General features: G+C 48.2%; 2 protein-coding genes across 5 annotated transcripts in view; one reads left to right on the forward strand and one right to left on the reverse strand.

The window, feature by feature from the left end:
* Nucleotides 1-3,585, reverse strand: part of LOC128332573 (synaptophysin-like protein 1) — a 31,808-nt gene extending 28,223 nt beyond the window's left edge. Inside the window, exon 1 of one of the 2 annotated variants that reach the window (XM_053266994.1) lies at nucleotides 2,616-3,585. In XM_053266994.1, coding sequence (XP_053122969.1) covers nucleotides 2,616-2,665 — 50 coding nt within the window. In that variant the 5' untranslated portion in view covers nucleotides 2,666-3,585. The remainder of the gene's footprint in view (nucleotides 1-2,615) is intronic. The other variant, XM_053266995.1, reaches the window with a different exon arrangement.
* A 138-nt stretch (nucleotides 3,586-3,723) lies between these two features.
* The window catches only part of KMT2B (lysine methyltransferase 2B), a 72,676-nt gene continuing 59,039 nt past the window's right edge, over nucleotides 3,724-17,360 (forward strand). The window contains exons 1-3 of one of the 3 annotated variants that reach the window (XM_053266992.1): nucleotides 4,088-4,168; nucleotides 8,301-8,368; nucleotides 8,521-8,597. Coding sequence is in view for 1 of the 3 variants with exons in the window: in XM_053266990.1 (XP_053122965.1) it covers nucleotides 3,752-4,168 (417 nt within the window). In the remaining 2 variants the exon portion in view is untranslated. Of the gene's footprint in view, nucleotides 4,169-8,300; nucleotides 8,369-8,520; nucleotides 8,598-17,360 lie in introns of all 3 variants that reach the window. The other 2 variants (XM_053266991.1, XM_053266990.1) reach the window with 2 other exon arrangements.

The raw sequence follows: 17,360 nt of genomic DNA on the forward strand, positions 1-17,360 counted from the left end.
AGTGAGCGAGAGAGACCGACCACACACACACACACACCATAGAGAGAGAGAGTTGATTTGATTTATATACCACCCTTCCAAAAATGGCTCAGGGTGCAAAATTACAGCAAAATTAAAACAATTAAAATCAATTAATTAAAATCAAAACTAAATCAGTTAAAATCATTTAAACATTAACATCAGTAACATTAAAATCCTTTTAAACCAACATTAAAATTTTAAAACCATACATCTAGTTAAAAGCCTGGGTGAATAAATGTGTCTTCAGTGCCTTTTTAAAAATTGCCAGAGACGGGGAGGCTCTTATTTCAACAGGGAGTGCATTCCAAACGCACCATCCATTTCTGAAAGGGCTGGAAATGTTGTTAGCTGTATGAATTGAGAACTGGAGCACTTGCGAGCAAGTGGGAGATACCGGCAGACTTGGGGTGACCCACAGATAGATTGGTTTTGCAAAAATCTGGAGAAAAAAACCTATGCCTCCCTCCTCCCCATGTTAGTCAAAGGGACAGAATGTTTGTGAGCTCAGGCAGTTAACAGGTGGGCAGAGCTAACAGAACTCTGGCTAGGAGGGAGGAGGAGCATTTCAGCAAAAAGAGCTGCAAACTGTCAAGCTTGAGGACACTCCCTCAAGAAAGGAGTTTGACACAGTTACTCTGGAGTATTACCCTCCCAGGGGCTGGTGGGTATGGTTTTGAGGAAATTTCCAGCTCTATGGGAACATCCTGGAGGTTCAGATAATCACAATAAGACTTAACCCCCCTTGTAGCAGTTACACAAAACTGAAGAGCCTTCCTTCTTGACTCTTGAAACTTTACCGCTGGATCAGTGGTGGAGCCAGGGAATGAAGGCCCAGGTTCCACAAGAGCTGGTCTTGTGGTAGCAAGCATGACTTGTCCCCTTAGCTAAGCGGGATCTGCCCTGGTTACATATGAATGGGAGACGAGAAGTGTGAGCACTGTAAGATATTCCTCTCAGGGGATAGAGCCGTTCTGGGAAGAGCATTGAAGTTCCATGCTCCCTCCCTGACTTCTCCAAGTTAGGGCTAAGAGAGACTCCTGCTTGGAACCTTGGAAAAGCTGCTGCCAGTCTGTGAAGACAATACTGAGCTAGTTAGACCAATGGCCTGACTCAGTATATGGCAGCTTCCTTCCAGTATATGGCTTTTGTTTTTTCGCCATGCTCAGCCACAGGCTCAAGTAACACATGCACACACCAGAGATGTAAGGCAATATTTTGTCTTGGGCTCATACTTGTGTTTCTTTCAGAAAACTAACATGTGAGAGAAAGTTTGCTCCTCCCCTCAAAGGGCAAGTCATTTTAGCCCTTTTCAAAAACCACCCCTTCCACATTCCTTGGGAGGGGCACTGGGACCCCCTGCTAGCAAGGTCCTCGTGCCACTGAAGGGCAGTTGCAGGGGGGCATCGGCGGCTAGTATCCCACCCAAGTGGCTACCACATCACCTGCCCTCTATTTTTGTTTGCTAACTGAGCAAAGAGGCACCCTTTAAAATGCTGGTTCTCTTTATTGAGTGGGGAAGAGCAAATGGCTACATCCATCCCTAGCACTGCAACCCTCCAGCAGCTGTGGCTGGTATCTGTCTTACCTTTCTTTTTAGAATGTGAGCCATTTGGGGAGAGGGATCCATCCAAATCTGTCACATGTTTCAGAAATCTAATATGTGGGACACTGAACTCACCCACCCATAAATGCACTTTGCCCCCTTAGGAACATAGAAAGCTGCCTTTAACCACTTAACCTGCCTGCCTTGTTTTCTTTGGTTCCCTTCTACCTCAACAATGATTTTTTAAAAATACACTTTTATTTACATCTTCATAGGATAGGGGGGGAAGGCAATTAAAAGTAGGACCCAAGTTACAGCGGACACAGATCAGTTGCACGGTCATATCACGGAACTCTGGGAACTGTAGTTTTTATAAGGGGATGAACAATATCTTCCGGGCTTGCAGACTTCATCTCCGTTCTAAATTCAATAATAAGGTATAATTAGTATAATTTTGTAGAGCTCTATATTACACTATATAACACCAGTCTTCCCGCCACAAACTTATTTTAGATTATTTTAATAGCCTATTAAAATATAGATTCGCTTATTTTAAGCGAATTATTCAAATTCGCTTTTTAGATTAGCTTCTTTTAATTAAGCCCGACTCGACTTGACTTTACCGCTGAGTAGGAGTACGTTCGGGTTAGGATTTAAAAGTGATAAATTAGACGTGTTTTCAGTGATCGGCGTTGTGCCAGAGGTGCACATCCATGCGAGGGTGACCGGTTGGGGAGTTTGCTGGTCCTCTGAAGATGAAACTTACTTGCCAATACTTCGGCTGAACATTAAACGGATCAAAATAGTACGAAGAAGGGAAAGACAGAGGGAAAGTGAGGAACAACCAATCACTTAGATTATTTTGGGGAGGAAAAGACGCTTGGGTTTGCGGGGGGAGATATGAGTTAGACTTGGCGGCAGGCGGGGTGGAGTTTAGTAAAATAGGGGCGGGCAGGTGAGGTTGAGACGCTTAGGCGACATCACACAGTTATTTCTGAACTATACTGGAGAAAATACGCTTTGAACGTATTTCCTCTAGTGCAGACATTACCTGGGAAGTTGGGGCATGAATACATTGAAACTATTTCCTCCGATTTGCATTCATCTTGGGTTCTCTCGTCCTTTTCTGAATATTACTTGTATTGTATAAGTATTCTGCTTCCTGGTTTTTCTGCTTCTTGCAGACAGTAAAGATGCATGTTGCCAGTTTTTCTATCGCCCCGTTCTAAATCATCGCCACGTGATCAAGCTAGACTTATTTGGAAGCTCTTTTCCCTTTTGCCAACCTTACAGAAGAACACCAAGCTCGGGCCATTTGGCTGGAACGTTTGTGTCTGTCTGGGCGGGCGGGCGCTGGTGTGAGATATTCATTCATTCTTCCAAACTCTGGCAACTTTTAAGCGCGCAGACGGGTGGGACTTGTAGACCTCCGTCGCTTCCCTGTCCCAATGAGGTGAAGGACGGGGGGAATTTTGAGTCGCGCCCCTGCCCCCCGGTATCTCTCCCACCTGGAAGCATTGGGGTTGACCTCCCCCTTGGCAGCACTGCACGTTCTCCACAGTGCTTTGCAGAACAATCTTTCTAAATGCTGCTTGTAGGGAAAGCGGTGCTTCTCTCTTTATCGAACTTTGTATCCGGGAGTACTCTGCGCGCCTTATGAGCTAGCATAGTCATAAAAATTTTTAAAGTCCTGAACTACACGACCCAGAGTGCATTTCAATGAGACTTGCATGGCATGCTGGGAATTGTAGTTCTGCTGCCGCACCTCCCTTTTCCTAAGCGGGCAAGGGCTTCACTTCCCATTCGCTCTTTCAGGGCCCTCTCGCAGTGAGCGACGGCCCCTGTTGCAGAGACCGACTTCTCTGGCAAAGCCCTGCCTAAATTTGACTCTCGTTCCTCAGACATCCTAGCAGATCCCGGGACCTCCTCTGACTCCTATGGGAACGACCATTACAAACGCCTCAGTCGCCCACCATGCCTGAGGGCGGCTTCGCTTAGGGGCTGCCGCGGTGCCTCCTGGGAGGCGTAGTTTCTTCCTATCACCCCCTTCACCTTCTACCACGGCAGCCATGCTCCACTGAGGACTCTTCCTCCCATGGTGCACAGCGACGGCAGCAAGACACTTCCGGCCGGCGCGGCTCGACGGGAGCGGGAGTCCCCCGGCCGGGCCCTCCCCCCTTCCCTCCAATGCTCAGCTGCCTGCCGAGGGACTCGGTTTCCCAAGCTGCCCCGCGCTCGGGCCTAGGCTCTGGTGGGGATTGTTATTGTGGCGGCCCGGCCCCCCTGGACTCCTCTCAGTGTTTAAAGATGGCGGCGGCAGCGGCTGCTGCGGGAGGCGGCGGCAGCGGCTCCTCCTGGGCCCCGGTGCCGCGCGGCCGCTTCCCGGGACGGCCCGGCGGCTGCCGCGCGCGGGGCGCGGGGGCCGGGAGTCGCGCGCGGGTCTCCCTGCTGGCGCCGCAGCTCTTGCTCTGGGCCGCCGCTGGGGACGGAGAGCGGAGCGCGGCGGGGGACACCACCCTGGGGAGCCTCCTGGGCCTGGGCCGGGGCCTGCGCCGCCTGCAGGGCCTGCTGGGTGACAGCAGCGAGGGCGAAGAAGAGGAGCCGGTGAGATGATGCCCGCGGCGGGGCTCCCTCCACAGGGCCGGGGTGGGGAGGACGTCTGGGGCGCTGCCCGCGGCGGGGAAGCGGCGAGGGCCGGCCCTGGCCGCGGGGGTCCTCCGTGCCTGGCGCTGAGCTGCCGGCGAGGCGGCGGCGGGCGCAGACTGGGGAAGCTCCAGTCTGAGCTGCCGGGAGTCGGGCAGGCCTGGAATCCCACGCTCGGTCCCGGCATTGAGCCGCCGGGATGGCCTGGTCGCCGCAGGAAGCCGCGGGGGCTTGGCTTCTAGTGGCGGCGCCTGAGGGGGGGGGGGCTTGTCAGGGGCGTAGCAAGCTGGGAGCCGGGCCTGGGGTGAAAGGTGACGCTGGACCCCTGGAACAAGCCCCCCCCCCAAAAAAAACCCCACCGTTTTCTTCAGGGAGGTGAGGGGAGCGAAGAGCAAGCTGTCATCTATCCGGCGGGCCCCACTCTCTTAGGGGCCCTGAGATGCTTGACTGACTCCTCCCTCCCTCTCCTCTTGTTCCACTATAGCTGCACCTTTAGGGCTTGTGATGACCCAGTGGGCATCCCTGGATCCTGCGAGCTGGGGCGTGGGGAGGCGGGGAGAGATTCATCTAGCCGTTTTGTGGCACACGGTGACCCCGAGAGCCCAGCCTGTGATCTGGACGTTTTAAGGGTCCTGTCTTGCCTGGGAAAGGCTGTGCACAGAGTCGGCCCCATCACACACGGTGGGCTAGTTTCCTGGGGAATGTGCATAGGGTTGGGGCTGCGAGGGGGTCGACAGACTCCCCCCCGCCCCTTTGCTGTCAGATCTGCTTCTTGGAGTTGTGTGGGTGCATGTGAGTGTTCCTGCCTGCGGGTGCGCGCCTTTGGTATTTTGAATTGTGCTCATGGCTGGTTCAGATGCAGTGGGGTAGTCATGGTGAACTGATGCTGCCCTCCTTGGGGGAGGCTGAGGAAAGATTGCCTATGTGTGGCTGTGGCGTTTGGAGCCAGCTGTTCCCTCTTCTTGTAGGTGCTTTTAAAAAAAAAATTGTAAGGCAGTCGTTGCTGGGGAGGCAAGGGAGGATCAGTTGGTCCCTGGCTAGGTGGGGGCGTGGTGTGATCAAACATATGGTGCTTTTGTTCCTACCTTGGCTTGGAAAGCTGATCTTCTGACAGGTCTTAGTCACCTGCCGTGATGTCTCCTCCTTTATCCTTGAGTCTCGTATGTTCTAACCCTGCCTATATAAATATTAAGCAGTTTGGAGAAACTAGGCTAACCTGAGAGATCCCTTGTAAAGCTTCCTGCAAAAATCATGTGATGGCTCCTTCTGGCAACTCTGGGCCAGTGGGAACTCCTGGATGAGTTGAAGCTGCATTGAACATAAGAACGCAGGAAGTTGCCTTATACCAAGTTGGACTATTGGTGCATCTCGTTCAGTATTGCCCACGCTAATTGGCAGTGGCTCTTGAGTGTTTCTGATTTACGGCCCTTCCTAGAGGGGCCAAGGATTGAACCTGGGACCTTCTATGTGTAAGGCATATGCTCTGTCATTGAGCTGTGGTCCATTTCCCTTGAAGTAGGCTAGCCATTGGGGGAGGGGGATCTGGACATGAATATGGAAGGCTTGTATTGGAAGAATGGATTGACTTGAGTTTCCATAGATTGTGACAATGAGTGTTCAGACAGCTCTCCACTCTCAAAAGAAATTCAATAGGAGAGAAAATTGGAATACAGAAACTGGAAACTTCAGGAGAAGGAACTTGTTACGACTGGACTGCAGTTGTGTCTCTCACTATAGTGTGCACATCTTTGCTACCTGCAATTGAGAGTTAAAAGTTCAGCTTCTGAAATCTCTGTGTACTGCAGTATGGGACATGATGAGCATTGAGCAGAGGTTGAGAGTGAAACTGAGTTCTTGACTGTCTCCTGACCTTCCTGTAGCTGAACTGCTGGTTGGGTTTTGTGTATTCCCGCCCCGCCCCCTGCAAATAGGGTTTATTATGTCTTACATCTGAGTTTTCTGTTAAGGGATTCCTGCTTCTATTCTGGATTTCAGGTTGTGGGTTTGTCACCTCTGTCAGTAGCTGTAGAAGCTTGGCTCCAAAATTCATCATTGCCTTAAAAAACAAAAAAACTCCTCTGCAGCATTTTTAGCCATGGGGCGTGGATGATGTTACCAGTGGCGACCTGTTGTTGTACTTTCTGGAAAAGGACTGTAATGAGGTGCTGCTTAATACATATCTATATTCCCTTATGGTGTTGCTTATCCTGGAAGAACTGATGGGCTTGTCCTATTTTGGACACTGCACAAATATATTGATGGGCCTCTGGCAGTGGTGGTTTGCTGTCTATGTATGGTCATTGAGAGCAGCATAAGGAAACAGGAAGATTGCGTTGTAGAAGCTGCATGGTGTCAGGCGGAATCTTACCCAGGAGGTAAACCTTGTGTCTCACTTCAGCCTGTACTTGTTAGTCAAGGATCACGTGACTTGAATCTCCTTTCTCACAGAAATCTAGATTATCTGGGAGAAGGGTCCTAGGCCTTGTCCCTTGTCACCTTCATGACATGTCTTTATTTGTGGAACTCTTGTTCATATGATTTCAGTATGAGTTTTTCGTATGAGTTCAGTCAAGCAAGCCCCCACTTGCAGTTGGAAATGGTGAAGCCCAACACAGGCTTATCGCCTCGGTGTGTGTTAGAATGGTCAGATAACTAATCAATAAACATTCATTCATTCATTCATCTCTGAAAGGTCTGCTTTTGTCTTGAAAGTCTTATAGCAGCCTGATCAACTTTGGTTTTCTTGCAGATGTTGGCCTACAACTCCTATAATCCTTGGCTATTAGCTGCTGTGGCTGGGGATTATGGGAGTTATAGTCAATAACATCTGGGAATCCCTGTTAGAGGGAACACTGGTTGTAGTCCAGAAACAGTGGGGGAGGGGGGCGTAAAGTTGAGCAGGCCTGTTTTATAGGAAGGAAGTCCTTTATGGGTTGTCTGTTTGGGGGAGCTGGCCCAGTATAACTGTTGCTAAATGGTAGAGTTTAGTTCCCCATGCCATGCACCTAGTCCTCTAATGTGAAGCTAAGGGGAGAGATCGCAAATGGAAGACAACGTTGGTCTGAGCATTGTTTCCCAGGGTGGGATGCTCAACTTGCTAGGAAGGCTTGGGGTTTCTGTAGGGGAGAGGCCTGTGAAATGTGGGCAACTTGTGGTCAACAGCAAGTGCTCGATCTGTGATGGTGCTTGAAACCTATTGAAAGCGTACACAGGGCACATTCTGTTTAGAGAGGTAAGCTGGGAGGCTGGAGTACAACCTGGGAGGGTAACCAGAGTACAGAGCAAGAGGGTGTGTTCATCACCTTGGGTAGCAGAAGCATCATGCAGAGGTTCCTTATGAGTCTGACCACCTGTCCACCTAACTCAGTATGGTCTACACCAGGGCTGCTCAACTTTGGTCCTCCTGCAGATGTTGGCCTACATTTCCCATAATCCCTGGCTATTGGCCATTGTGGCTGGGGATTATGGGAGCTGTAGTCTAAAAACAGCTTGGGGTGGGGTCTAAGTTGGGCAGGCCTGGTCTGCACTGACTGGAAGCAACTCTCCAGGGTTTCAGGCAGGAGTCCTTTCCAGCCCTACTTGGAGTTGCCAGGGAGTGAACCTGGGACCTTCTGCACACAAGGCATGTGCTCCATTGAAGCCCAGCCCCTTTCCTGGACTAGGGCTGAGTGAAAATCAGGTAACTAAACTTATTGTGGTTACACTGAAAATCAACCTTCATCTCTTGGTGGTAGCTTCCGAGTCAGTGTGGAGAAATGCGCAAATCCTGGGAACTCTGATTTCCAGCTGCACCCCGTGGAAACTTAATGAGGGGTTCCTCAACAGGAAGATCAATAATAGCATGCCAGTTTGCCTAAAAGACAGCTCAACCACCTCTATAGATTACCTTGTGAAATGGGTAGCCACAAAGGGCTGTTAAGGGCACTGTAGGGCCCAGTTCCGGTTCACAGGGTAGCCTGTTCTAAGGCAGGAGTTGTCGACCTTGGGTTCCCAGATGGGTCCCCACATTTCTTACCAGCCCCAGTGGTCTTCAGCATTGGGGGGCGGGGCAAGGTTGGGAACTCATGTCCTAAGGTGTGCTTTTTGGTTCCAGGAGGGCAACTGTGAATGCAGCCCAGAATCCTCTGCAACATGTGGATGTTCCTGGGCAGACAAATGCAGGTGAAGAGGAAGTTTGGAAGCTGCTGGGCTGAGGCAATAGGAACTGGCCACAGTGTTTGGGATACAGGGACTTTGATGCTTCCTGATAGCTAAGAAGGGACAAATTGGGAATAACAGCTGAGGTTGCTTTTAAAACACCCTCTAATTTACAGGCAGTGCAGAGAAGAGCAGATCCCTTCATCGTGTCTACAGCGGGGCATAAAATCACCGGTTTCTTCTACAAGTATAGGTAATCCCTACAGTTTGAGTGTTAAGATGACCCCCTCTCCTCATAAACAGCCCAATATTAATGGTAATGGAATAGCCCTGGTGGGGTACATGTGTGCGCGTGCACACACATTTCTCCCCCCCCTTTGGGGTCCCCCCCCAGTGGTCATGGAAGCGCTTAGAGAGTAGTAATGATCTACATTCCACAATAATGGTCTGCTTCCATCATGACCTCACAGCAGTTAAAGAAATTAATGCCACCAGTGGCGTAACACCAATGGAAATGAAGCCCAAATGCTTCTGCACACAATGCTCTTTGAATACTACTGGTAAAGCGTGAGCATATTTCCTTCTCTAGTGCATGCAACAACAATTGCATGGCAAAAGGCCCATTCACACAATTATAATTAGGGTAGGACAAGTGGTGCTACCCTATTTGGGAGCTGAACATGTGCCTGTTTTGTGATTGTGTGCCATGGAAATGGTGCTGTCCTACCCAGTGCCTTATTGAGGTGGGAGGAATCCCTGTCTGACCCAGCTCCTCCCCCTCTGACCTTGCAGCTTCCCTCGCAATTGCAAAATGGGAGCGTGCACATTTGTCCTACCCTAATTACAACTGTGTGAACTGCCTTACTATCTAGGTTATTTCATGTATCCACAGGAGGGCTGTACAAGGGCATTCTATGGTGGGGCACTGGGCACAGTGTTTCCTCTAACATTTCCCCTCTGTGTGCAGAATGAGTTTTATTCTGGGCAGCAGTATCAAGGCAGTGTGTGTGCACATACATTCAGAGTGGGGCCTTCCTGATTCAATGTGAGTGGCACCTAAATTAACTGAGCGCACATTAAAAAAACCTTGTGAGCATGCTCTCGTGCGCACAACTTAGAGGGAATACTGACTGGGCATCCCAAGGGTAACAGCATCCTTGTTTTGCAGCACTTCTGGCAGCAGAGAAATGTGTTAGTTGAGCCTTCAGAAGGCTCAAACCAAATTGAGCAAGGCTTTCAGTACTCGGGTGGTTGGCGCTCTGTGCCAGCTCCCTGTTGCTACCCCTCTGGTCGCCCAGCCTCTCTCTGCCTCCACACCTTTGCTCTCTGCCACCATTTTTGAAAATCTCTGTGTTGAAAGCAGAATAAATTATACACAGTAATGTACATGGAGTTGACCTTGACTTTATCAGCAGCCTTGCAAAATCTTGCATCAAAAGTTGAGAGCAAGGATGATCACTCACAGAAAGGTTTGCCAGCTGACCTGTCTGTACATACCTGCGTTGACCATTTGGGGCCTTAAAAAAGCGGGGAGAAGAAACATTTCTGTTGCAGTTTACAGATGTTTTCCTGCCTGGGGGAAATGCTTATCAACAGGCAACCAGGCAAGTGGATATTCCCAAATCTGTTCCATTCGGGCACCTTGGGAACAGGAGTTGAGTGGGATCTTCCATCACAACCGCTGGTATTCGACTGGCAGTAGCTGTTGTAGTGCTTCAAAGTGTGGAGCCTGGGGCCAGAAGGTAACATGCTTGGAGGCTCCCAGCTGTGTTCTGGTCAATGCCGAAAATGGTCCTACAAGTGAGGTCAAAGTCAGCATGAGGCGCTCTCTCTCTCTCTCTCTCTCTCTCTCTGCCTCTTTGCCGCCAGGTAGGAGTTAGCTCAGATAAGCATGGTGTCAGACACCTGGGAATTAGCAGGAAACTCTCCCCCCACCTGTCCACTGCTGTTTCTTTGCCTTACTGTGCTGACCTAAAAGATGCTAAAGAATTGGGGACACCTGGAAACCATTCCCCAAATTGTATCAGCTGGTACACTTGGGCAAGACCCTGCTTTTGTCACTTGAATTCCCTCCTCCCCCACCCCCAATTCTCCTTATTTTCCCCACAGTCCCTCCTCTTACACTGGGTAAATGGGTAGGTTATTGAGGCTAGGTCGTAGGTGGGTAAGGGTATGCTACAGATCCGTTGTTGGCTTAATATGTACTAGTTTAAAACAGATTAAAAGGTCGCAAATTTAAAAACCGGTGGTGGCAGCCGAATTGTCACCTTACCCTGATTGAGAACTGATTCAGACCTCAGTTAGCAGACGTGTGGTATGTACCAGCTGGGGGGTGCATAGGCAATAGTTTGTTTGGAAACATCTTTACATCATTCCCCCTTTTATAGCTATTGCAGAGGGAAAGAGCACTTCCTTTTTCCTCCTGGGCCGGTTCTGCTGCGTGTAAGGATAATTCAGTGTGCCCACGCATTCAGACATGCAGCATCCCTGTGCATTCTATGGTAGCAGCAAACATCACACCATGTTTCCCAGGACCCATGAGAAGTCCAGCGTTGCCTTTCCCTCATGAACACCACTTGCATCAAGTATATAGCCCATTGACAATCACCTGATTAAAGGGATTTTGGTCACTTACGCAATTGGCTAGCGCTGAAGTGATTAATCAAACCTTCATACACTGGTGTGTCAGAAAAAGAATTCAGTGGTTGGGGGTAAGAAGCAGACAGGCTTCCTTTGGGTGTTAGATGGTATATATGTCAGACCATGGGCTTTTTCGAGGGCCTGTATGAATGCCCTCCCTTCAGAATTCTTGGCTGGCAGATACAATAGAATCCCAGTTGAACAGAGATATTTCCCCTGCAACTCTGATGAGATTGAATCAGTTGCACATGTGCTCCTGCAGTGTATCTTTTATGTAGACCTTAGGCGAAGGTTAATTGACCCTCTTTTACATAATCTGCCAGGTTGATTGGATGAATTCTACACCAAATATCTGCTAATAGATGTGAATTCATCTATCTCACACACAGTGGCAAAATTCTGTTGTTCTGCAATATGAGTTGGCCGCACTCTGCTCGCTAATGGTTCGATCCAATGTACCGCTATGTTATTAATATTTTATATAGTTTTAGATGTTATGTTTTTGGTCAAAGACCGTAATAAAGACTGACAGACTAGACCTCAACAAATTTTATTTGGCTCTAGGAGCCGGACAACCGTCTGCTCCATTGCGTGGTGGAGTGGGGAGGTGGACTCTCCTCTTTGTTTGCTCACTTCTCCTCCTGGTCATAAGAACAGCCCTGCTGAATCAGGCCCAAGGCCTATCTAGTCCAGCATCTTGTTTCCCACAGTGGCCCACCTCCTGCTGTTGCTCCCCTAGAGGCATTTTGCCTATCAGGCTGCAGGTAGCCTCTTGCCACCAGACTAGTACCCATTGATAGACCTGTCCTCCATGAATTTTTCTAAGCCCCTTTTAAAGCCATCCAAGCTAGAGCCTTTGCCAGACTGAGCCAAGCAATGGATCAACACAACCAGGAGTTGGAGGAAACAGCTGCCCCTTGCTTGCTTGCTTACTTACTTACTCCCCCCTCCTCCTGGTTGTCTCTCTCCATCACCTGGCCCAGTCACTGCACTTAAATTTCCAGGAGCCATGGTAAGATGGCTCACAGGAATTGTCGAGTCCTGGTGTGCGTTGTGTCGTAGCAGGCATCATCTTTAAGAGGCATCCCCCCTTCTTTCCTGTAGGAGGGGATGCTTCTTATGTTGTGCTCACCACCTGCAGTTTTTGTAAGCATTTGTATTAAAATGATAATCTGCTGCCCAACAATAGGAGACCCCCCTTTTAGAGGATAAAAATACTCATAATCTATGAATCTGAATAATTGATGAAAGGTTGCAGCCCTGCTTGCTTATATTTTTACACACATCTGCTAGAAGAGTGATTGTTGTCGCAATGGGTGGTTTGTATATGGACAGAGAACTCCACCTGTGGAGATGCCTTCATTGTACCAGTGTCTGCCACTGCAGAGGTTCACCTTTTCTGGCACAGAGATTCATGTGAACCATTCGTTTATACAGAAGAAAGTGCGAGGGGATGTGATTTGGGGGTGACACCAGTATAGAAAGGGGTTCCCTGCCCCTGGTGGCTCCAGCCATTGCAGAATCCAGCCTGCTCCTATTTTCATAGCCCCGCCTCTTCATCTGCATGTCCCTAACCTGGCTCTTGGTCGCACTAGGGTGTGACACAGTTGGGCATGGGTCATCCCCATGCAGTCATCCCTTGCCGATTGTGAGGGTTCCATTCCAGGAAAACCCTGCGATTGGCAAATTCGTGGTTGGCGAGCAATTGAAAACAATGGGGAATGGGGTTATGGGAACCAGGAACACAAAAGCAGCTAAAAATTAAAGAAGAAATACCTCCAATTCACCTAGAATTGTCAAGAGTCAGCCAGAAGAATGAGCAGATTGAACCTCTGGACTTTTTTTTTTTTGAACTCCAAGAATTTGCTAAAAGGTACTTTTGAACCCACTCACCCCAAAATTGCTAAAAGTCATTTTAAATTGCAAATAGCAGGGTGAGCAAGAGGAGCGAGCAGATTGAACCTCTGAATCCCCCCCTCCAATTGTGAAAACACCCCCTCCCCATAGCTCACCAAAACGCGGATACTTGGGTCATGGTTGGTGAGACCAGTCACAATTTCCCAGTCGTGGATACTCAAAACCATGATTGGGAAAACCACGATTGGCAAAGGATGGCTGTAGATGGATACGAGCTTAAGGCTCATCTAGCTTAATGGAGGGGTGATACAGAGGGGAGGATAGAGTGTCCTAGTCCTTTCCCCAGTCCTTAGGCAGAGAAGCAGGGAGGACCTTGCCACTTGCCCTGCTTTCAGTGAGAGATTGTGTCTATAGTTAGAGCAGGCCTTGACCAATTTTCTTTGCATCTAGGAGCCAGACAGTGGACACTTGACGAAATTCCCAGAATTAGCGATGCATAGTGGTGGTGGTGGGATGTGCTTCTCTTTCCCCCTTCTACCAGTATCCTACTTAGTACAGAAATAGAGCTGCCTGGGACAAATACATATTTTCTTACATTACCTCCGAATATCCTAGTTTAGGTGTTATGATTACATTTCTAGATACCCTGGCTCCCTGGTGCACAGGATTTGTCTGACTGGGGTACTGGATCTTCCCAGTCCTAGTCTTTTATGAAGCTCATGTGGTGACCTTGGGCAAGTCACACTATTTCTCCACCTAACCCACCTTGCAGGATAAAAAGATAGAGGATAAAAGGGAGAGGAATAATCATGTATTCTGCCCTGGACGGGTAGTGGGAAGAGTGAGATAGAAGTGTGTGAACTTGCATTAAAAGCAGGCCTGCTCAACTCCCCCCCCCCCAACCGCTGTTTTTGGATGACAACTCTCATAATGCCCAGCCACAGTGGCCAATAGCCAGGGCTTATGGGAGTTGTAGGCCAACATCTGCAGGAGCGTTGAAGATGAGCAGCCATGACTAAGGTGTGTGATAGAGCAGGGATTCTCAACCTTGGGTCTCCAGATGTTACTGGACTTCAGCTCCCATAATCCTCAGCCCCAATGGCCTTTGGTTGGGGATTATGGGAGTTGAAATCCAACAACATCTGGGTACCCAAGGTTGAGAATCCCTGGCCTACAGTTAAGAACCCATGTGAAAGCGTATTGATTTAATGCGTCATGATTTAAGTGCTTTGCAATCATGTCATGATTTAAGTGCTTTGCAATCTTATCCTCAGAATAATTTTGTGAGATAGGCCACTATTATTCCTTATCTGTCAAATAGGAACTGAGACGGAGAAGCCAGCACAAAATGGCTACGGAGTCCATAGCTGACCACAGGTTTGCTTTCAGGACTAAGTCCAGTAGTCTGTCAGATCGACACTGAGAGTTTCAGACTAAAACCCAGTGTTCCATCTCCAGTTGACTTTCTATTTGAAGAGAATGGCAAATTAGTTGCAACTGCAGCTATTCCTGTCTTTTAAAGTGCTTTTTCTTTGATAGAATATCAGAGATAATCTTTCAAAGATGACAAAATGCTGAATGAACTCTATCCCTTCTGCACTCCGATACAGCTGTTCTGGACTGGGCACTCAAGGTGTGTGTAAAGGGAAACAAGAAACGTTGCTAAGTAGGTGGATGTTGCTAAGGTTGATCACTCCCTGTTCCAAATCGGGCCTGAACAGCAGAGCCTAGACGAAATCGTATTTCAGTGATGCAGAAAATATGCAGAGTTTGCAGTGACTATCAGCTACTGGTAGAATTTCACTTCCCCATGCTTGCTCAAAAATGACTGCATTGGAATTTAAAGGGGTTGAGTTTTAATTCAAAAACTCTCTTGAGCAGCCACCTACCTGACAGCCATAAACATAAGCCTATTTCTGAGTCTCTCTGCCTATGGAGGCCTGATCGATTTTCATCTTACTACACATAAGAACAGCCCTGCTGGATCAGGCCCAAGACCTATCTAGTCCAGCATCCTGTCTCACACAATGGCCCACCAGATGCCTCTGAGAAGCCCACAGGCAAGAGGTGAGGGCATGCCCTCTCTCCTGCTGTTGCTCCCCTGCAACTGGTATTCAGAGGCATCTTGCCTCTGAGGCTGGAGGTGGCCTAGAGCCACCAGACTAGTAGCCATTGTTAGACCTGTCCTCCATGAATCTGTCTAAGCCCCTTTTAAAGTCATCCAAGTTAGTGGCCATCTCCACATCCCATGATAGAGAATTCCATAGATTAATTATGCACTGTGCTTAATTAATGCACTGTGCATAGTACTTCCTTCTGTCAGTCCTAAATTTCCTGACCTTCAATTTCATGGGATGGCCCCTGGTTCTGGTGTGAGAGAGGGAGAAAAAAAAAATCTCTTTCCACTCTCTACTCTGTGCGTATACAACTCTATCATGTCTCCCTGTAGTTGCTTCTTTTCCAGACTAAAGAGCCCCAGATGCTGTAGCCTTGCCTCATAAGGAAGGTGCTCCAGGCCCCTGATCATCTTTGTTGCCCTCTTCTAGGCCTTTTCTAGTTCTACAATATTCTTCTTAAGATATGGTGACCAGAACTATATGCACTGCTCCAAATGTGGCTGCACCATAGATCTGTATGAGGGAATTATAATACTAGCATTTTTATTTAAAATCCCATTCCTAATGATCACACGCATAGAATTGGCCCTTTTCACAGCTGCTGTGCACTCTTTCACCGAGCTCTAGGACTGGGAGGTCCAGAGTTCGAATCCCCACTCAACCATGAAACTCGCTGGGTGACTCTGGGCCAGTGATGTATCTCTCAGCCTAGCCTACCTCACAGGGTTGTTAGGATGAACATAACCATATATTCTAAGCTCCTCAGAGGAATAAATGTAAAATAAATGTAAAAATAAAATAAAATAATAAAAATAAATGGTTAGTCACTGACAGCTTAGATCCCATCAGTGTATATGTGAAGATTGTTTTGAGAGTGTTCTTCATATTGGAGGATAAAACCAGGATGTATTTTGTGTGCCCAAATCTTCAAGCCCAAGAGCTTTCTATCCCCAGCCAGCAGAAGTATTATTATTATTATTATTACATTTATATCCCACTCCTCCTCCAAGGAGCCCAGAGCGGCATACTACATACTTAAGTTTCTCTTTCACAACAACCCTGTGAAGTAGGTTAGACTGAGAGAGAAGTGACTGGCCCAGAATCACCCAGCAAGTCTTATGGCTGAATGGGGATTTGAACTCGGGTCTCCCCAGTGCTAGTCCATCACTCTAACTACTGCACCACGCTGGCTCAGGCAGGTAACTCCTGCCTGATGACAGACCTGCAGGGAAATGAACTTGGCCAACTCACACTTCCAGTCATTTATGGCATGCCAATAGTGCCTGGTGCCTGGACATCTAAATGGCTGGATTTCCCTGCGGTAGTTGCAGAAGTGACAACTGAAGAACTGGGTCCCCTTTGACACAGTGGAAACTGATCATTTCAGCCCATTCGGCAGAGTGGGGCAGGAATTTGGTATCTATTATGTCTCAGTACCAAAATTAAAGTGGATATCGGCTCAGCAATGTGACATTGAGGTTCTTTGGCAAGTGGCGCTGCATTCAAAGGAACCCGAACAGCATTGAGTCTCTCTGTGGGGCTTTTGAATAAGCACCTTGCTCCTGTACCATGAATTTATCTCCCCCCCCCTTTTCCCTCCCCCAAGAACCATATGCACATATTTAGATTACTTTTCCTGTATGTAAGAACTGAGGGCCAAACTAGAGAAGGCAGAGCCATGTTGCCCAAAGATTTCGTTTTCTAGAAAGCAGTGGTGGACGACGACGGCTCCAGATTTGGTGCTGGGGAAAACCTTTAGTTCTTCCCACCTCTCTTGATGTTTGGTGGTGACTGTGATTGGGGGCTGCCCCATCTCCAGGGATTAGGTGGCTGGTGACTGGATAGAGGGCCTTTTTGGTGGTGGTGCCATCGCTGTAGCATTCTTCCTGTAGAGCTGCTCATTTGACACCTACTCTGCACATCTTTAGGTAGCAGTTAAATCTGTTATGCTGTTAAGTGTTTAATGGGTGATTACCGCAACCCTTAACAAATCCCAGTGACCAGGGAGCCATGGTGCCTAGAAATCTAAGTGTGGTGCCTAGACTAGGATATTAAGAGGTAGAGTTACTTAATAAAATATTTATTTGTCCCAGGCAGCCCAGTTTACTTTCTAAGTATTCTGCTTGTAAAGGGGATAAAAAATCAATTTACCCTTCCCCCTCTACAATATCCATCATTAAGTCTGGTAACTTTGTCAAGTGTCTGGTTCCTAAATTTTTGGGCTGGCTTCTAGAGCCAAAGAACATTTGTCAAGGCTTGGGTTAACTATACGTTCCCTGTTTGGCTGTTTTATTCTTTTTATTGCTGTTCTGTTATTTTAATGGGCTTGCTATATTTGTGGCACTGAAAGGCGGGGTGTTTTTTTTAAAATCAACATTATTCTAAATAAAATTGCCAATATT

Source organism: Hemicordylus capensis, chromosome 7 (genome assembly GCF_027244095.1).
Source record: "Hemicordylus capensis ecotype Gifberg chromosome 7, rHemCap1.1.pri, whole genome shotgun sequence".
NCBI classification, from domain to species: domain Eukaryota; kingdom Metazoa; phylum Chordata; class Lepidosauria; order Squamata; family Cordylidae; genus Hemicordylus; species Hemicordylus capensis.